Genomic DNA, 21,831 nt, shown 5'->3' with positions numbered 1-21,831 from the left:
TTGGTTTGAAAAAAAACGCAAGAAAAAATGCCTGAAAAAACGCCAGCACAATTTCCTGCATCTGGTGTTTTTTCTGGCGTTTTTTCATTTGTGTGGAAATTGCATTTTTGCCACCTTTGGCATTTTTTACCAAAAAAAAAAGGATGCAGTAGTGATGGAAAAAAATGTATTTAACAAAAATTTTTATAGTGAAATTTTAATAAATTTTTAATAAAGTGTGTGTTTCGCTTTTTTTGCCCCCCTCTCTTTTTTGAAATTTTTTAGGTAGTACTACTACTCCCAGCATGGAACACACTGTTCCATGATGGGAGTAGTAGCACCTGTACTAATAGACATATCACCCGATGCGATTGTCCACCGCACTATACTCCGGCCAGAGATGTGAATAGAAATTCACATCACTCATATTTTCCGCCCAGAGTGGTGATTGGCCGGATGGTTGCAGCCAATCCCAGCTCTCAGAGGGAAATATGAATGAGTGATGTTCTACTCATATCACTGTCCGGAGGACAGTGCAGAGATGCATGCGCTGTATAGAGCCGCTCCACATCTCTGCAATAGATAAGACGATCACAGCGGATCCCGGGAGTGATACCCGCTGTGATCTGTCTATTAATGCAAGTACTACTACTCCCATCATGGAGCACACTCTGTTCCAAGTTGGGAGCTGTAGTACCTGCAGTTAAGGAAAGATCACAGTGGATGTCACTCCTGACACCCACTGTGATCCTCCTGTATAATGTATAGATGCGGCCGCCACTCTTCTATAGCCCCCTGCACTGACGTATTTATACTCCTTTAGAAACAAAATTTCAACCACCCCTCAAGGATACCACTCTACTGGGTGCAAAGTGAAAAAATGGTTTGAAGACCGTTTGAACAATGCAAAAAATATTTATTAAAATACAATTAAAATAATTCAATTAAAAAACATTTGAACAGCAATATTGAATATATTGGATTACCATAGGGCCAGTTGTAAATAATGGCTGACTGTCCGGATTGTACTGTTAAACCGGCAATTTGTATATCTGGTTGTAAAGTCCTTTGTGTGACTACTGGTTGTAGTCTCTATGGAGATGAATAATGCTCACCGTGTGCGCTGGTCTCGTACTGCGACGGGCCGAAAATGATGGGAGTAGCAGTTCTACTTCACGAGCAGAGCGTTTATTTTGGCTTGGTTTGGGAGCGGTGATATAGCAGATGGCTCCCACGCCGGAGGTCAGTAGCTGCGGCGTGCGGCTGTTGTAAAATCGGACCCTCGCTGGCTTACTCCGGTGGAAATGCTTGCGGTGGTGGCAGCATGTCAGGCATGTAAGGTAGAATCAGAAGCTGGTGAATGCGTCAGATGGATAGAAATCCCGGCTGGAGCAGCGGGCCTGTAAGTGGCTGGTTTAGGTTAATTCAGCTTCTGAATGGGCAGTGCGTCTTTGTAGTGCTCTGTTCAGACAAAGTCTTAAGCCTAGACACGTTTCAGGGTACTGCAACTAGACCCCTTCCTCAGTAGGTATATTTTGTATATATACTCCTATTGATATTTCCCACAGAGAGTTGTGATTGGCTGGACCCATCTGGCCAATCACAGCTCTCTGCGGGAAATATGAATAGGTGTATATATACAGCAGTGCAGGGGACCATAGAAGAGCAGCCGCCGCATCTATAAATTATACAGAAGGATTGCAACGGAACCCGGGGCGATCTGTCAATTAGTACAGGTACTAATATTCCCATCATGGAACAGTGTGTGTTCCATGCTGGGAGTAGTAGTACCACCTAAAAAATTAAGAATAAAAAGTGAAAAACACACATACTACATTTTTATTATTGTCGGCTATATTTTTAGTGCCCTACCTGCCCATATAAATTGATCCCTGTTTAAAAATTAATAAAAATGTTGTTATAACAAAGATAAATTTCGCTAAATACAATTTTTTCCATCACTACTGGATTTTTTTTTTTATGGTACCCTGGGAAATTTTATTAAAAAAGGTATCTCCATCACTTTTTTGGATCAATAAAGTCCAAAAGAGAATAAAAACCGCCTGAAAAAAACGCCAAAGTTAAAACCCACATGGCGATTTTTACTCCAATAGACTTCCATGGGAAAAAAAGCCATGATTTTAGGAAAAAAAAACCACCAGTGGCTCAACATGCTGCGATTTTGCAAAACCGCCAAGGAACTGAAAAACGCCAAAAAAGAGTGAAAAAATGCCGAAAGGCTTAAAAAAAACCCACCAAACTGAAAAATGGCAAGTGGAAAAAGAATTTAGCAATTACTCATTGATTTACAGCTAACATCTGGCCGCAGCGTTTTTTGGCTGAAAAAACGCCATGCAGCAGAATTAGCATTCCCCCCCCCCAAAAAAAAAAAAAAAACAAGTAGAAACTTAGCTTTAGGGTTTCTTCCTAGCATTGTCCCAGCCCTCTGGCATGGAGCACATGGTAGGTGTTCACACTGGTGTGTGCTCTGTGGCGGCCATTGTTGCTGGGATGCTTTATCTGTGGGGTGGTGTGGCCGGAGTCAGGAGCTTGGTTGGGCAGCAAGTAGATCAAAATTCAAATTGTGGATGTGCAGCTATGTTTCCCTATTTTTGTTGTTCATTAAAAGATTCGTTTTCAGCTACCCATACAAGTCTATTGAGAGGGGAGGGATGAGGAGGGAAATGTGTAGAGGAGTGATTGAGTGCCAGGAGAGACTGCAAAGAGAGTACTCAAGCTTATTGTATTAGATCTCATCCCAAGGCTTGATTCACAGCTTACACTGCTCAGTACTGCTGTATGATGTCCCTCATGCTGCTGCACTATAGGGAAGCCACTATTAGATGTGTGTAGAGTTTGGAAGCAATCAAAGTAGCTTGTCTCCATACATTAGCTTAAGGACAACTGAAAGTTACAGATGAAGATGAAAAAAATTAGAGAAAATGCTGTATACAAGTTATATAATGGCCAGAAATAGTGCTACCTCTCATGTACACACAGGGAAGCTAATACTTAAAAGAAAACTGCCAACTGTGTTACCCGCACAACCTGTTGGTACAGGCTTGTAGTGCAGGTGATACTGATTAAAATTACACTTATCCCTGCTAGATATGTCTCTCCATTCGGCCGTTCTGCTTCTTTTTTGGTGCAGACTTCAGGAGCACTATGCTGCTGATGTTCTGAAAATTCTTGTACTCCCTTTGGTGTTGTACTTCCTTCGGTGTTGTGAATGCGGCCTCAGTCAATCAGGGAGGAGCTGCAAGCTCCTGGGTGGCACAGAAGCAGGATTCTGCAGGGCACAAGAAATTTCAGAACACTGGCAGAGTAAAAAAGCATAAACAGCCGTGACATGATCGTGCTTCTCAAGCTCTGCCCATGCTTCAGGACTGAACAGAGTAAGAAGCATAATGGTGGAACGGAGCAACAGATCTGGCAGGGGTAAGTATCATTTTAATCAGTGTCACCCACACTACAAGCCTGTACCAACAGGTTGTGCAGGTGACGCTGATGATAGTTTTATAAGTTACCTGAAATGACAGAAAATCTTGTAGTAGAACTGTGTTCCAGGGCTGCTTTTAAAGGAGTAGTCCAGTGGTGACTCAGTGGTTTACAACTTATCCCCTATCTTAAGGATAGGGGATAAGTTGCAGATCGCGGGGGGTCCGACCCCTGGGGCCCCCCGCGATCTCCTGTACGGAGCCCCGACAGCCCGCGGGAAGGGGGCGTGTCGACCTCCGCACGAAGCGGCGGCCAACACGCCCCATCCATACAACTCTATGGCAGAGCCGAAGCGCTGCCTTCGGCAATCTCCGGCTCAGCCATTGAGATGTATTGAGGGGGCGTGTCGGCCGCCGCCTCGTGCGGGGGTCGACACCCGCTATCTCGGCGGAGAGCCGGGGCCCCGTAGAGAGAGATCGCAGGGGGCCCCAGCGGTCGGACCCCCCGCGATCTCAAACTTATCCCCTATCCTTAGGATAGGGGATAAATTTTTCACCACTGGACTACCCCTTTAAGTCTCAGTCCGGCCCTGGGTTAGATACATTGGCTCAGCAGCACAGCATCAGTATTATATACACCAGGCTCACCAGCTAAGCATTACAGTATCACACATTACAGACTTAGATATACAAAATGACAGGCTTAGATACACTGGCTCACAGTATCAACAAGATAGGCTTAGATATAATGGATAAGTTGCACTGTCCTGTTTGATGCTGGGTTAAGTGAGTCAGTATAAGCCCACATTTTTGGAATGTACTATGTCTTGTATATGTAAGCCTGCTGTGTGATACTGTTTGCTGAGGTGTATCTAAGCCCATTATGTGTGATACTGTTTATTGAGCTAATGTATCTAAGCCTTTAATGTTTCATTAAAGTGATGATATGGCCATGCATTTAAAGCACAAGTCCCATGTTTCAGGCCCACACGGTTTTCAGCTCCAGCATGGGGAGACGCAGACCATGCTGGGCGGTACAGTTGCTGAAGCAACCGTACCACGCTCAGCAAAGTTCTGTGCTCATGCCCTTTTCTGATAAACGGGACTTCTGCGCATATCTTCGCTGAGCGTGGAACAGTTCCCTTGGCAACTGTAATCCCAGCGTGGCCTGTTACTTCCCACATTAGAGCTGGAGATCATGCAGGCCTGAAACTTTGAACTTGCACTTTAATAATAATTGAAAGTGTGCTGCTAAGCCAGTGTGTATATGCCTACCCTCTGTGATAGATGCCTCCTATAATTCCCAAACTGCTAATTATTGGTTTTATCTAAGCCTATCAAAAGTGTCATGGGATTAGTGCAGCAAAATATTATTTATCATGAGAGTAAATGCACCGGTAGGGCTGGGCGGTATACCGGTTCATACCGAATACCGAAATTTTTGGGCTGCACGATATGAATTTTTCCCATACCGCAATACCGGTTGGGAATGAATGAATTATCAGCCCAGCGCAGTGCTGTCCCCACATCGGGAAACTAATCATACGTGACCCGCCAGCGCTGTTCTACTCCCCCCACCAAATCATGTGACCCGCCAGCGCTGTTCTGTCCCCCTCCCCCACCAAATCATGTTACCTGCGAGCGCTGTTCTGCTCCCCCCACCAAATCATGTTACCCGCCAGCGCTGTTCTGCTCCCCCCCCCCCCCAATTAATTATCAGCCCAGCAGGGTACTACTCACATATGTCACCCGCAAACACTGCCCTCCTCCTCTTTGTTGGGGGCCGCCGGCACTGGAACTCTATACTGTACACCAGTGGTCTCCAACCTGCGGACCCCCAGATGTTGCAAAACTACAACTCCCAGCATGCCAGGACAGCGAAGCCGGCTTCTTACAGGACAGTGGGCTCAGCCTATCATTGGCCGGGGCGGGTCATCGCTGCGGCCGGTGATAGGCTGACGGCTGTCCGACGTTCCAGTCCCCACCGTAAGGCCGACGTAGGTAAGTTTAAGTTTATTTTCTTTATCTTTTGCAGCCCGGGCATAGGGATACAGCGTACAGCAGTGGTCTCCAACCTGCGGGTCTCCAGCTGTTGCAAAACTACAACTCCCAAAGCAATTGTGTGTGGTTATCTCAAAGAGGTTTCACTGTATGTGATGCAACAGTTATATTCTATGCTACCTGAGCTGCCTTAATGGCAGACAAAAATCTATATATATATTATATTTGATATCGATGTAATCAAATTAACCCACAGAATAAATTTCTGGTGAAAAACAAAAGATATTTGCAGAAGTGCTAACCTCCCCACACACACGCCAAAAAAAATAAATCAATATGAAACGATACATACGAATGTGGCTCTCAGGTGGTGATGAAACAAAAAATAAAAAATCACTGTGCCACAATATTTAAGTCTGTTATTATATATAATATATAGTACGTTAGGAGAACTTACATATCAAAGCTGGCAATGTGCAGATAGAAATAAATCAGCTGCTACTGCCCCCATCACTAACTGACCGATTTTACCCTATACTATACATAGTAAGGGTCAGTTCACACATCGGTGTATTTTATTTTACAGCCGCATTTTTGTCCAAAACTGGCAACAAGACCAAATGGAAAATGTGCATGGAAGACAAATACAGCTATAAATTTTCAAATGTGTGAACTTACTCCTAGGTAGAAGTCTATCACTCACCTTAGGGTGGGTTGACCCAGAGGCAGACAAAGAATAATCATGACACTTATGTGGGGGATTTGGTGCAAGCCATCTTCTGAACTGCTTTACATTTCACCATAAGTGACTGTAGTGTGTCTGTCATTATTATAGACTGCACTTACTGAGGGTGGCATAATCAAGATGACGGTTTCCATTTAAGGGGTTAATAATGGTTAATGTATATGGTGGCAGTTTTCTGTGAATGACAAATGACACAGAGGTTATTTATTTATTTGATGCATCCTTTATATACCCAGGGGACCAGATTATGGGAACAGGACGGCTTAAATTTCACATAAAACTACACAAAGCAGCTGCATTGGAAATTGCTTCCTGATGACTCCGAGAGGATATAAAACAGTCCCAGCACAACAGGACTACACCAGTGTAAACAGTGACCCTTCTACTCAGTCCTTTTGTTTGTGCTTCTTATGCTTTTTTTTCTTTTTCTTTGAGGTCTTTTTGCTCTTCTCCGTATGGCGTCTCTTCTTTCTGGAGGGCTCAGAGTCTGAACTTCTAGAACTACTGCATGCTGAGCTCTCTGATCCTGAAGAATCTTCTCTGTCTTTCTTATGCATTTTTCTCTTCTTTTCCTGGTGATGTAAGGTAAAGCGGTAGAAACATTAACCAATAAATCCTTTTCAGAACAGAATTCTCTAAGAACCGAAAGAAGTGTTATACAACAGGAGAGGCTAAAGAACATAGCACAGAGCAAATAATGACACCCTCTGCCCAGACAGGGTTTATTTTTTTTAAATATTACACTCCAATGTACAGCGTTTATGGAGTAGTCCAACTCAAAAAATATAGGGATATGTCGGCACTTCTGTGGAATCTGCGGTGGTGCACGAGGTAGTGTAAAGCCACAGGTAGAAGAGGATACCCTGCACTCACCAGTAATGCACAGTAAAGATTTATTATGCCATAGTGTAGTACAAGAGCGCGTTTCGGCATTGGAGCCTTCCTCAGCTGTCTGCCTTAGGCAGACAGCTGAGGAAAGCTCCCACGCATCTTTGTACTACACTATGGCATAATAAATATTTACTGTGCATTACTGGTGAGTGCAGGGTATCCTCTTTCTTCTAACTCTTAAAATACACCTTTGAAAGTAATGATGTCACGTGCAGTAAGGATAAAATAAGAAATACGGCGGCCGATACCAATGTTTTAGATGTGGGCAGCCTAAATAAGCATGGGCCTAAAACAATCCATAGACATAACTACATTTCCAACCTGAACTAATGACAGAACTACTGCCCATACCAGAACATCAGCTCAGGAATAGTTGGATTCATTTTACCTTCTTTTTTTTCTTAGCATGCTTGTCAATTTTCTTGTTTTCACCCTCATCATCATCATTTTCATCATCTTCTGGTACTAAACTATATTTCGTTCCTCCAGGCTGCAAGAAGCAGTCTTGGGCAAAGTGTCCTAGAAGAACCAATGCCGTTAAAGAATATTAGGAACATTTTAATGAAAAGTTGCAGTAAAGACACTGGGGGATATTTATCAAAGTTAGTGTAGGTGCACTGAGTAGAGATGAGTGAATTTACAGTAAATTCGATTCGTCACGAACTTCTCGGCTCGGCAGTTGATGACGTTTCCTGCATAAATTAGTTCAGCTTTCAGGTGCTCCCGTGGGCTGGAAAAGGTGGATACAGTCCTAGGAGACTCTTTCCTAGGAATGTATCCACCTTTTCCAGCCCACCGGAGCACCTGAAGGCTGAACTAATTTATGCAGGAAAAGTCATCAACTGCCGAGCCGAGAAGTTCGTGACGAATTGAATTTACTGTAAATTCGCTCATCTCTAGCACGGAGCTTAGACACAGATTTTGATGGTGTAGATGGAGTGTACATGCACCACATTAAATGGTGCAGGGCATGTGATAACTATGGGGCTAGTACACATTTTGTGAAATTTCACTTCAGAACACCACTTTGAAGGATTCCTTCTCTGCAACTTTTTATAAGACTTTTTCCGACTTTGCTGTCAGCAGCCAGTTTTGTAAGCCAGGTGTGGGTTGGTTTCATGTTTTTGGGGTAATTGAGGGCTGTGTGACAAATCTGCGACTTTTTGAGAAAAGTTGCACTTTCATCAATCTCTGACTACTACGTAGTAAAAAAGCAAAAGTGTGTACCCAAGTCCTTTTAGTAAAAATCCCTTTAGCAAAAAGTCGTACAAAGCTTAATAAATGTCCCCCACTGTCACCATTACTTATGTCTGCCACTGTGACTGTGCAATTTATGTTTTCACCAGTCCACTCTTGTCCTGTCAGTACCTCTGGTGCTGCTTCTCCTGGTTTTCTTGCACTGTAGGGTTTATCACCACAGTAGGCAGGTTGTGTGCAGCTTTCACATGTGCTTGTCAAGTGGCAGACTTCTGCTATGTATCGGTCTGCATTGCATTGCTGTGGTTGGGTGGGTCACTATCAGGTTAGTACTTGAATATATGGACACTTTCTAAGTAAATGCTGAGGACTCCAGACAATGACTTACCTCTGCTGTGTTGGGTCTTTGCCATTGCTGAAGACTACAGACAGGATACTAAAACCTCAGTAACACACCATATTGCTGTGCATGTGGATTTTCCAACCACATTTGTTTGAAGATTTTTCCAAGGATCTACTACTCTTGCAGTAAAATAATATTTTCCGACGCTGCTTCTGACTTTCCCCCAACTAACTTCATATTGTGCCCCCTTCCTCTCAGTATTTTACTAAAACACTTCCTTCCTAAACCTTAGTAACCCTTTTAAAATGTTTAAAGGTTTCAGTCATGCCCCCCTATCCTCCAGACTATACAGATTAAAGGGAGTACTCCGGTGGTCAATGTGTTTTTCCGTTTTTGACTAACCCTATTTGTTTAGTTTCATTTCTATTCTTGTTGTTTAGCCTACTCTATTTCCGTTCTTTGTTGTCTTTTTATCCCCCACTTTGTTTTCCTATCTTTGCTTCTATTTCCTGTTTCTTGCTGTGCTGAAAACTACAAATCCCAGCATGCCACATGCATTGCTGGTTTGGGGCAGCTCCTTTTTTTTTTTTTTTTTTTTTTTTGTTTGTTTGTTCCGTCCTTTACCCATCCTATTATTTTCCTGGGTCGGCCCCCTTATACACAGCACACTAATATAATCAGCTCTGGTTGGGATACCTGTCACACACACACAAACACACACAAAAGAGACTAAAACTCCCAGCATGTGTCATTCAGGAGTCTTCAGTCTGTGGTATAACACCAGCATGCTGCCTCTGTAGTTTTCTGGGGGTTGTAGTTCACCGCACCTCTATAGGGCATACACCAGTGTTTCCCAACCGGGGTGCCTCCAGGTGTTGCAAAACTACTACTACCAGCATGCCGGACAGCCAAAAGCAGTCCAGGCATGCTGGGAGTTGTAGTTTTGATACAGCTGAAGACACCCTGGTTGGAAAACAATGCACTTTGTTTGTAATATACTGAATAGGCTAGGCCAGTGTTTCCCAACCAGGCCCAAAGACTGTCAGGGAATGCTGGGAGTTGTAGTTTTACAACAGCTGGAGGCACACTGGTTTGGAAACACTGGTGTAACATGATGTGTATGCTGAATAGGCTAGGACAGTGTTTCCCAACCAGTGTGCCTCAAGCTGTTGCAAAACTACAACTCCCAGCATGCCCAAAGTCTGTCAAGGCATGCTGGGAGTTGTAGTTTTGCAACAGCTGGAGGCAGACTGGTTTGTAAACACTAGTATACACACATAACAGGGACTACAACTCCCAGGATGTGTCATTCAGCATTCCCCCCCCCCCCCCCCCTTCACACACAGAAATCATCCCCAGTCCGAGATTTATTCCCCTGCAGTCTATATGGGGGAGAGTCATCAAAACCTGTGCAGAGGGAAAGTTGCACAGTTGCCCATAGCAACCAATCAGATCGCTTGGAGCAAACACGTGATGTCCAGCGAGGTAGGATGCAAAAAACAGGATTTCATTATTGAGGACACATGGTCAGCACATAAAACCAACGCGTTTCGGGTCAGACAGGACCCTTAATCATGCCATGATTAAGGGTCCTGTCTGACCCGGAACGCGTTGGTTTTATGTGCTGACCATGTGTCCTCAATAAAGAAATCCTGTTTTTTTGCATCCTACCTCGCTGGACATCACGTTTTTGCTCCTAGTATCAGGCCGGAGGCACTGCCGGCTAGTCCGTGCCGAGTGTGGGGAACGCAGTGGAGGTGAGCCGTCTTGTCTATTTGAACTTAACCCCTTAAGGACCCAGCCCAAATATACCTTAAGGACCCGGCCATTTTTTGAACATCTGACCACTGTCACTTCAAGCATTAATAACTCTGGGATTCTTTTACCTTTCATTCTGATTCCGAGATAGTTTTTTCGTGACATACTCTACTTTATGTTAGTGGTAAAATTTTGTTGATACTTGCATCATTTCTTGGTGAAAAATTCCAAAATTTGAAAACCTTCAGTTAGGTTCTGTTACCTAACTCAGTATTTTCCAACCAGTGTGCCTCCAGCTGTTGCAAAACTACAACTCCCAGCATGTACTAATCACCGATGGGCATGCTGGGAGATGTAGTTATGCAACAGCTGGAGGTACCCAACTACAACTCCCAGCATGCTGAGACAACTGTTTGCTTTCTGGGCATGCTGGGATTTGCAGTTTTGCAACATCTGGAGAGCTACAGTTTTTAGACCAGTGCACAGTGATCTCCAAACTGTGGACCTCCAGATGTTGCAAAACTACAACTCCCAGCATGCCCAGACAAACAGCTATGTGGGCATTCTGGGAGTTGTAGTTTTGCAACATCTGGAGGGCTACAGTTTAGAGACCACAGTCTCAGACTGTAGCCCTCCAGATCAACTTACCCGCTTCCGTAGGATCCCCAGAGCCGTCCTCTTCTGACGCACGTCACGCCGCCCGCCGTCGCCGCAGCCTCCGGATCGGTAAGTGGATGTCGGCGCCCGGTCCCCTTCGGTTCCCCGTTCTGCCCCGCCTATTGTGGGTGGGAAGGACGTGGAAAACTAAAGTTAACCCCCCCCCCGGGGTCTGATGACCCCCCTGGGCATTTGCGCAGGGTGCAAGCTGATAGATATCAGCAGTCACCCCGGCCCGGTCCCCGCCCAGCAGGGACCGAAATTCCCACGGGCGTATGGATACGCCCTGGGTCTTTAAGTACCAGGACGTCAAGGCGTATCCATACGCCCTAGGTCCTTAACTGGTTAATCAGATCGCTTGTTTAATTTTTCACAGGCCTTCCTAAAAATGAAAGAAGCGATCTAATTGGTTGCTATGGGCAACTGGGCAAGTTTTCCTCTGCACAGGTTTTGATAAATCTCCCCCTACATCCCCAGCCCGTGCACCTTGTTATCCTCCCCTTCACATACATCTTCTCTGTCTTCTTTCAGTGCAGACCTGCGTCCTCACAAGACAAAGCAGGGGGGAGGGGAGATGAGGAGCTGTGTAGGAGCTACTTTCTCTCATGCACACCTGTGACCACCTGGAGGGAGCGATGAGGGGGCGTGGCCTCTGTCATGCAGTTCTCAAAGAACAGAGAAAAAAAAAAAGCTATGACATCTTGTCCACAGCCTAATCCTAACCTGTGGACAACAGTCAGAGATCCAACACAGAACTACAGAACTTCCTGGCCCACAAACAGGTAAGAAAAAAGACACATGCTACACAAACATATAATACATGTCAATTGCAAAAAACATGAACATTAACCCCTTAAGGACCAAGGACGTACTGGTACGTCCTTGGTCCTGCTCCGGTGATACAACGCAGGGTTACACGGTAACCCCGCATCATATCACGGCGGGCCCGGCATCATAGTGAAGCCGGGACACGCCGCTAATAGCGCGCAGCACCGATCGCGGCGCCGCGCGCTATTAACCCTTTAGCCGCGCCGCTCTGAGCGCGCGGCTAAAGGGTTAATGGCGCGCGCCGCCGCGATCGGTTGCCAGTTAACTCAGTGGGCTGTTCGGGATAGCCGCGGCGAAATCGCGGCATCCCAAACAGCTTACAGGACAGCGGGAGGGCCCCTACCTGCCTCCTCTCTGTCCGATCGCCGAATGACTGCTCAGTGCCTGAGATCCAGGCATGAGCAGTCATGCGGCAGAATCATTGATCACTGTTTTCTTATGAGAAACCAGTGATCAATGATGAAGATCAGTGTGTGCAGTGTTATAGGTCCCTATGGGAGCTATAACACTGCAAAAAAAAAGTGAAAAAAAAGTGAATAAAGATCATTTAACTCCTCCCCTATTAAAAGTTTGAATCACCCCCCTTTTCCAATAAAAAAAAAAAACTGTGTAAATAAAAATAAAAATAAACATATGTGGTATCACCACGTGCAGAAATGTCCAAATTATAAAAATATATCATTAATTAAACCGCTCGGTCAATGTCGTGCGCGCAAAAAAATTCCAAAGTCCAAAATAGTGAATTTTTGGTCACTTTTTATATCATTTAAAAATGATCAATAAGTCCTATCAATGCAAAAATGGTACCGTTAAAAACTTCAGATCACGGCGCAAAAAATGAGCCCTCATACTGCCCCATACATGGAAAAATAAAAAAGTTATAGGGGTCAGAAGATGACGACAATTTTAAACGTATTAATTTTCCTGCATGTAGTCATGATTTTTTCCAGAAGTCCGACAAAATCAAACCTATATAAGTAGGGTATCATTTTAATCGTATGGACCTACAGAATAAAGATAAGGTGTCATTTTTACCGAAAAATGTACTACGTAGAAACTGAAGCCCCCAAAATTTACAAAACTGCGTGTTTTTTTTAAATTTTGTCGCACAATGATTTTTTTTTCTGTTTCACCGTAGATTTTTGGGCAAAATGACTGACGTCATTACAAAGTAGAATTGGTGGCGCAAAAAATAAGCCATCATATGGATTTTTAGGTGCAAAATTGAAAGAGTTATGATTTTTTAAAGGCAAGGAGCAAAAAACTAAAATGCAAAAACGGAAAACCCCCCCGGTCCTCAAGGGGTTAAAAGAAGATGCAATATAGCCAAAAATCTTAACCACCGGAGTACCCCTTTAAGAGAGAGTTTATCATTCTATTTATATATTTTGGCTTGCGTATGTGCAACTAATTTATTAAAGTGGTGAAAGATTTGTAATAAAATCAGAACCAATTGTCTAATATGTAAAATGGATTTGTTAGCTGCTAAGTTTGCTCATGGCTGTAGTCAACTTTTGCAAAAATGTGTGATTTTTTTTTTTTTAAGTTGCATTTCATAAATCTTGCTTGAATGCCAAGATATCCTTAAAAGTGAAGAGCATTTGTGGTTAGCGTTTAGATGACAAAAGTTGCATTGAAAAATTCCCCCTATGTTCTTTAAGTCTTTCTTAATAACTATTTTTAGGCGACATTGACCATAGTACAGTAAAGTATTTTTGTTGTACAATTCTGTTTCTTTGAAATAATTGTTGACACTATAAAATGGTAACAATTCTCAGTGATGGCTATGAACATGCACATCCTCCCATTTCTTTATTGAATTTGGATTATAAGGTCCTCACTAAAGTTTTAGCTATCCGTCTAAATAGGGTAATTCTCTCCATTATCCACCCTGATCAGACCGGCTTCATGCCGGGCAAATCCACATCTGACAATATTCGTAGGGTCCAGACAGCCGTCCAGGTGGGGAGTGCTCTGGACGGGGACTGGGCCTTGGCGTCGCTAGACGCCGCCAAGGCCTTTGTTTCAGTGGAGTGGGGTTATCTGCAGGCCACCCTTGCGAGGTTTGGTTTTGGCCCTAATTTTAGAAAGTGGGTTTCCCATCTATACAGATGCCCGCGGGCACGGATCCTGGTGAATGGCGTTTGTTCCTCCCCGTTTGCTCTTGGCAGGGGCACGCGTCAGGGGTGCCCACTGTCCCCGCTCCTGTTTGCGGTGGAGCCCCTTGCTCTACGCATTCGACAGGACCCTGGCTTCCGTGGTATGTCTATAGGGGGTAAGGAGGAACGTATTGGTTTATATGCTGATGACATGGCGTTGTTCCTCTCTGACCCTGTCTCCATGCTCCCGTATGCTACGACACTGATGGATCGTTTTGGGTACTTCTCTGGTTTATTTATCAATTGGTCTAAGTCCGCGGTGATGCAGCTTCAGTCTACCGACTGGTCCCCTGTTATGAGTGGCCTTCCGGTGGTTACTACGTTTAAGTATTTAGGGGTCCACATACACAGAGATTCTTTGCTAGACCTCTCCGCCAATGTCCTTACTTCCTTACATTAAATCTAAGTTCAGGGTGTGGGCCATGCTCCCGCTGTCGGTTGCTGGCCGTATTAATCTTATAAAGCTTATTATTCTACCTAAATGCCTATATGCACTGGAGCATGCTTCTGTGCCTGTACCTAAGTATTCCTCCCACTCTCTCCTCTCCCCATTCATTTGGGGCCCCAACAGGCCCAAAATCCGCCTATCTACATTACAACGCCCCAAATTGGAGGCGGGCATGTTCCTCCCTGATTTCTATTTGTATTATTTAGCGGGCCAACTCCGATATATTAGGCATTGGATCTCTGGTGATGTGGTCCCGAACTCTGAACAATCTCTGGCCAGATTTGTCCCCTCTTTGACCCTGCGGGCGCTGTTGGCTAGTCCGACCTTTGGTGGTAGAGCCTACCTTCATTTACACAAATTAGCTATAAAGGTTTGGAGGGCCGCCAAGGGACTGTATGGCTACAATGATGTCCCTGATGATACCCCTTTGTGGCATAACCCCCACCTCATGCACATGAGCAATGCATTGGATCCAGCTTTCTGGCAGGGACTGGGGGTACTCACATTGGGTCATGTATATTGTTACAATGTGCTCTGTTCGTTTGACCAGTTAAGATCCAGCCATGATCTGCCTAGAACTTGCTTTTTTAAATATCTCCAGCTCCGTCACGCTTTGAATGCCCAGTTCCCCATAGGGAGCCCTCCGATTTCCGCCTTCCCTCTTATAGGGGTGTTGAAGTCACAGGGACCTACGGGGCTGGTGTCCATCTTATACACACACCTTATTCAGGCTAAGAACTCCCGCTCCCCAGTGCCAGCGGTCCGACACTGGGAATCCCATATTCCCAATTTGGCTAAAGATGGTTGGGAGGACATTTTTTCCTCCCACATGCTTGTGTCCCCGGCAGCTAATAATAAATTGATCCAACTGAACATTATTCATTATAGCTATATCACCCCTCTTAGGCTACATAGAATGGGTCGCTCTGTCTCTGATGCATGTCACAGCTGTGGTGCTGCCAGGGCCGATTTCTGGCACTTGATATGGGAGTGCCCTTTTATTATGTCATTTTGGCGCGAGGTCCTTAACCTCTTGGCCACCCTTGCTCAACCTTCCCTTTCTCTTGATCCTTTGATTTGCCTTTTTGGAGTCTTGGATGAGGAGATATGGACACATCACACGCGCACACACTATTGCGGGAAACCTTGTTCATTGCCAGGAAGGCTATTGCCCTCAAATGAATGGACCCCGGTGCATTGCCGTGGAATGAGATTTGCCATAGAATGAGATGGTCCGCCTCCATCACATCCTATTGGCTCTCTTGTCACGTGACATATTTAAACGTCACGCATCCATGCGCACAGTAGTGTCAGTTTGGCTATCACAGGGAGAGGATCTCCTCACCCTGTGATAGCTGAAGCTGTACGGAGCTCTCATGGCCTCTGTGGCCCGACAGAAGTTCACACATGTACGCAGCTCATACGGCTGCCTCATATACATTTACTCTATTATTACATGTACTGTTGATCCACAGCGCTATGCGGATCCCTATGCCCGATGGCGCTATCATCAGTGTGCGTCCCCGCGAGCGCCCCACGCCCGCAGCTCCACTCCCCGTCCCCCGCAGCTGTACTCCCCGTCCCCCGCAGCTCTACTCCCCGTCCCCCGCAGCTCTACTCCCCGTCCCCCGCAGCTCTACTCCCCGTCCCCCGCAGCTCTACTCCCCGTCCCCCGCAGCTCTACTCCCCGTCCCCCGCAGCTCTACTCCCCGTCCCCCGCAGCTCTACTCCCCGTCCCCCGCAGCTCTACTCCCCGTCCCCCGCAGCTCTACTCCCCGTCCCCCGCAGCTCTACTCCCCGTCCCCCGCAGCTCTACTCCCCGTCCCCCGCAGCTCTACTCCCCGTCCCCCGCAGCTCTACTCCCCGTCCCCCGCAGCTCTACTCCCCGTCCCCCGCAGCTCTACTCCCCGTCCCCCGCAGCTCTACTCCCCGTCCCCCGCAGCTCTACTCCCCGTCCCCCGCAGCTCTACTCCCCGTCGCCCGTAGCTCTACTCCCCGTCGCCCGCAGCTGTACTCCCCGTCGCCCGTAGCTGTACTCCCCCGTCGCCCGTAGCTCTACTCCCCGTCCCCCTGTTAACGCTCAGGGAGCGATCCACAGCACTATGGGGATTCCTATGCCCGATGCCGCTGTCATCAGTGTGCGTCCACGCGAGCGCCCCACGCCCGCAGCTGTACTCCCCGTCCCGTTAACGCTCAGGGAGCGGGGAACAGAAAGTAGAGCATCGGGCGCAGGTAAAGTAGTACTGCGCATGCGCAGCACTACGCGAATAACTTAACCTGCGCCCGATGCTCTACTTTCTGTTCCCCGCTCCCTGAGCGTTAACGGGACGGGGAGTACAGCTGCGGGCGTGGGGCGCTCGCGGGGACGCACACTGATGACAGCGGCATCGGGCATCGGGATCCCGATAGCGCTGTGGATCAACAGTAAATGTATATGAGGCAGCCGTATGAGCTGCGTACATGTGTGAACTTCTGTCGGGCCACAGAGGCCATGAGAGCTCCGTGCAGCTTCAGTTATCACAGGGAGAGGAGATCCTCTCCCTGTGATAGCCAAACTGACACTGCTGTGCGCTTCGATGCGTGACGTTTAAATATGTCACGTGACAAGAGTGAGCCAATAGGATGTGATGGAGGCGGACCATCTCATTCTATGGCAAATCTCATTCCACGGCAATGCACCGGCCCTCCTACCTTATCTCAATGGAGGGCTCTCGTGAATGCTACACTACCTTTCTCTCATATAGTCTATAAGAACAGGAAATGCCCTGGTAAATTCCTATCTGTTTGGGGTGGCTGGTGCTCCTCTCCATTGACCCAATGTGCTTACTCTGTGTCCTCTCCTCGGGCCCAGTAGTGGCCCCTCAGTTGTCTTGCGTGTTGTCTGATGTTCCTTCAAGTCTATCCCTCTTTCTGTGCTTGTCTGTGTCACCTCCTTGTCATTTCCCTTGATGCGTGGGTCGACTGTTTCTACTTACCTACATCTCCCTAGGAATCACAGTGGTTTCCTCATAACTCAATGTATGGTTTGAGGTTATAGTTGTAGGCGCTTATTCGTCTCTTGTTTCTGGTTACTACTACCTCAGTTTGATGATGCTTATTGTATATCTGATGTACATTGTGATACAAGTTGTATTATTCTGTCGCTTACATTCTGTTTGTGTCCTGGGCATCATGGCCCTTTACCTATATTTTATGGATGTATATTGTGTTCACTTTTATGGGCCTGTGGTCTGTTGTTTACTTTTCAATAAAACAAATTAAAAAAAAAAATAAAAAATAAAAAAGAACATGCACATCCTACCTTTACAGCCGCACTTCTTACACACAGTGTTCAGCACTGCCTCCAGTGTGATCTTCTGCTTGCTGTAGTCCCTGAACTCCCGTCTTTTTCTCTCATCTTGCCTGAAGAGGGCAAACAGCATTAATGGAAACAGCAGACATAGAAAGACGAAGACTTCTGACTTTGACATCACTTACTCAAGCATCACATTATTGGCGTCTAAATCTTTTCCAGTTCCTTGGTTCACAACTTTCATGGATAAGGAGATTTTTTCCTTCCCATCTTTTATCTGAAACAAGAATGCCTACATTTGTGATAAGCTATAAAACATCTATTTGCTCTCCTATACAGTAAAACTACTTCTGGATGACCACCCTTAAGTGGTCTTCTAGTGGGGTGACATATTCCAAGAATGGCCAGTATGCATAAGTTACACAAAAAAAGTGGACATTTGGGAGAGTTATCCCAATGGGTATGTCCAGGACTTTATTAGTGATGGCCTATCCTGGTGAGGACTGTGTATCCCTCACTGCCTTTATAAAGCACAGCAGCTCATGCATTATCAGGCAAAACATGTGCCTATATAAACAGGAGGATGCAGTACTTACAAGAAGACTACAGCTTATATGTAAGGGAACTCTTTTTTTACATGGAGTCTGCTTGCAATCCACCTGCCTCTGATTTCAATGGGAAACCACACTGCAGAAAAAAAAGAGAAGTAAATCTCTTTTTAATACAGAATCCTTGTGCAAACTGCAGCAGGTAGCCACAAACAGCTGCCATGGGAATAAGCAAACTGCAAATCTACAACATCCAAGGATCAGTCTCAAATGTTTTGATAGAAAAAAAAAAGTACAAAGTACTTTTGACAGATTGACTATTTTGATTTACAATCCAAATCTGATATTGGACCAAAAGCGATTTGGTTCGACTTTTCTTTAAAGGGTGTTCAACCTGGGGGGAAACACAAAAAAAAGACTATAAACTTACCACCCTTGATATAGAAGGGATTTATGAACTGCGCCTTTTTGTAAAAAGGCGCAAAAAAGGCGCAAAGCCACTGAAAAGTGTCTAAAACTACACCATCCCAGACCTGGTGTAGCTTTTTGGTGTATGTGAAGAGAGAAATTTCAGAAAATGTGACCTGCACAACATTTTTCAAATGCTCTGTAAACATTTAACCCGTTTACGCAAAATCAGGTACATGTACCTGATGATTAGCGGTGACTTCCCGCAACATCAGGTACATGTACCTGATGGACATAAACTGTCACAGCGCCGCCGCGCGCTGTGACAGTTTTATGAAACTTGCTGTGCTACACAGCAGGACCTCCCTGAAGCCGGCCAGGGACCAATCGCAGCGGTCCCCGGCCGGCGATCGCTGCTATTGGTCCGTCAGTTCAGACGAACCGAAAGCAGGGATCTGGCGGCGGTCTCCTCCTTCCCCCTCTCCTCCGTCGCTTCATTCAGTGAAGCGATCGGTGGTGAGAGGGGCCCCGTTGGGGGAGCTCCGATCCTGAGTTAACCCTGTAGACGCTGCGGTCACTGTGACCGCGGCGTCTATTAGGATTACAGAAGGAGGGAGCTCCAACTGTCACCATCGGCGCTCTGCAAAGTGAAAGCAGAGCGCTGATGGTTGCCATGGGAACCGGAGGACTGACAGTAGCCTCCGTTGCCATGGCAACATGAGTGATCAGTCTCTACCTAAGGTAGGGACTGATCTTTCCTATGCCTGTCAGTACTGACAGACATAGGCAAAATTCAATGGAGTACAGATGTGTACTCCATTGAATTCTGTGTATAACAGTAAAACAAAAAAAAGTTAAATGTGAAATAAAGTGAAAAAGAAATTAAAAAAGTGAAAAAAAAATAAAAATGTGAAAAAAAATTAAAATAAAAAATATGAAAAATAAAATGAAAAAAATTGGAAAAAAATAGTAAAATAAATTATATATATATATAATACACCCCAACACAAACTCAAAAATAGTCCCCCCAAAAACATCATCATGTCCCGCAAAAAAAGAGTCCATACACAATTGCGTCAGTGAAAAAATAAAAAAGTTATGGCTCACAGAATACGGCAAATTAAAAACGTGATTTTTTTTACTAAAATCGTTTTTATGCTATAAATGAACTAAAATATAAAAAAAAGCATAGAAATTTGGTATCGCCGTAACCGTATCAACCTGCAGAGTAAAGTTAACATGTCTTTTATACCGCATGACGAACGACCTAAATTCTTTTAATAAAAAACAAGTGCAGAATAGATTTTTTTATGTATATCACCTCATAAAAAATAAAATAAAAAACGCTCAAAGTGTCACATGTACCCCAGAATGGTACCAATAAAAGCGTCAACTTGTCTCCCAAAAATATTTTTCACCCCAAGGCCTCTGCAACTTTATATGATGCCAACAAAATATCCTAAACTAAAAGGGTGCCCCAAAATCCACATAGCACTCCTTCATGTCTGAGGCCTGCATGAGAGACACATAGCGCAAAACGGCCACATATGGGATATTTCTAAAAACGTCAGAATTCAGGGAATAAATCTTGAGTTTTATTTCTTTGTCAACACCTATTGTTTTACAGAAAAAAATTGATAAAAATGAAAAATCTGCAAAAAAAATTTAATTTTAAAATTCAGCCTCCACTTTGCTTTCATTTCTGTGAAGCACCGAAAGGGTTAATAAACTTCTTTAATGTCATTCTGACTACTTTAAGGGGTGCAGGTTATAAAATGGGGTGATTTATGGGGGTATCTAACATTCAGGCCCCTCAATTCCACTTCAAAACTGAACTGGTCCCTGAAAAATCAGATTTTGAAATTTTCTTGAAAATCTGGAAAATTGCTGCTAAACTTATAAACCCTCTAACATTCTAAAAAAGTAAAATAATGTTTATCAAATGATGGGAACATAAAGTAGACATATTGTAGATGTGAATTAATCATTAATTTGGTGCGATATGACTATTTATGCTACAAGCATAAAATGGAAAGTCTAGAAAAATGCAAATTTTTCATTTTTTTCGCCAAATTTTTCATTTTTTTTACAAAAAACGCTGAATATATCAATCAAAATTTACCACTAATGTAAAGTACAATATGTCACGAAAAAACAATCTCGGAATTGGATTGATAAGTAAAAGCGTTCCAAAGTTATTACCACATAAAGAGACACATGTCAGATTTGAAAAAAAGGCCTTGGTCATTGAGGCCAAAACAGGCTGTTGAGTAAAGGGGTTAATAAATTTGGTGCTCGATTTTGGGCATTATCGGTAATTATCTTGCTGATAAGCCGATAATGCCCCGCCCCCACCGCACCGCGACCGCCACCCCCCCGAACCGCACCCCCGACCCACCGCACCGCGTCGCACCCCCCACCGTGATGCTGGGCGGTATACAGGTATGGATTTTTGCCCATACCGCTATACCGGTCGGGCCCCTCCCCCACCCTCCGAGTCAATAAAAAATTTAAACTTACCCGTAATGGGGGTGGTCCGGGCCATCCATCCTTCCTGTAGTGTCCGGGGGCGTTCCAGGTGAAGAGTGAACCGGTCCGGGCTGTCCTCCTTCTTCGGGGGTCCTCTTCTCCACTCCGGGCAGGCTCCGGCCTAGTACACTGCATAGACGTCGCTACGCCGTGACGTCAGGTGCGTCGCTGCGCACGGGCCTCACTGCGCAGCGGCGTCTATGCAGCGTACTAGGCCGGAGCCTGCCCGGAGTGGAGAAAAGGACCCCGGAGAAGAAGGACAGCCCGGACCGGTTCACCCTCCACCCGGAACGCCCCCGGACACTACAGGAACGATGGATGGATGGCCCGGACCACCCTGACAGGTAAGGGGAGAGAAGCGTGTGGCGGCGGCGGCCTATGGCCCCGCAAAAGCCACTGCAGATCATTGATTTAAAGCGCCCGCTTTAAATCAATGATCTGCAGCGGTGTCGCAGGGGGTTAAATAGCCGATAACTTATACCAGAATATCGGTATAAGTTATCGGCTATCGGCCCTAACCTGCACCGATTATCGGTATCGGCCCTAAAAAACTGATATCGGTCGATTCCTAATTACCAGCACACAAAAAAAAGGTGTAGAAAAATGCTTCA

At 45.3% G+C, this 21,831-nt stretch overlaps 1 protein-coding gene across 5 annotated transcripts in view; it reads right to left on the bottom strand.

Moving 5' to 3' along the window:
- Window positions 1-5,974: 5,974 nt before the first annotated feature.
- The window catches only part of ZCCHC17 (zinc finger CCHC-type containing 17), a 34,923-nt gene continuing 19,066 nt past the window's right edge, over window positions 5,975-21,831 (bottom strand). For all 5 annotated transcript variants that reach the window (XM_056557307.1, XM_056557309.1, XM_056557311.1 and 2 more), the window contains 4 exons: window positions 17,921-18,012; window positions 17,745-17,845; window positions 7,442-7,572; window positions 5,975-6,734 (listed from right to left, as the gene is read on the bottom strand). In XM_056557307.1, coding sequence (XP_056413282.1) covers window positions 6,549-6,734; window positions 7,442-7,572; window positions 17,745-17,845; window positions 17,921-18,012 — 510 coding nt within the window. In that variant the 3' untranslated portion in view covers window positions 5,975-6,548. The remainder of the gene's footprint in view (window positions 6,735-7,441; window positions 7,573-17,744; window positions 17,846-17,920; window positions 18,013-21,831) is intronic.

Source organism: Hyla sarda, chromosome 2 (assembly GCF_029499605.1).
Source record: "Hyla sarda isolate aHylSar1 chromosome 2, aHylSar1.hap1, whole genome shotgun sequence".
NCBI lineage: Eukaryota > Metazoa > Chordata > Amphibia > Anura > Hylidae > Hyla > Hyla sarda.
The sequence above is the reverse complement of the archived record's forward strand: the minus strand, read 5'-3'. Positions and strand labels throughout refer to the sequence as shown.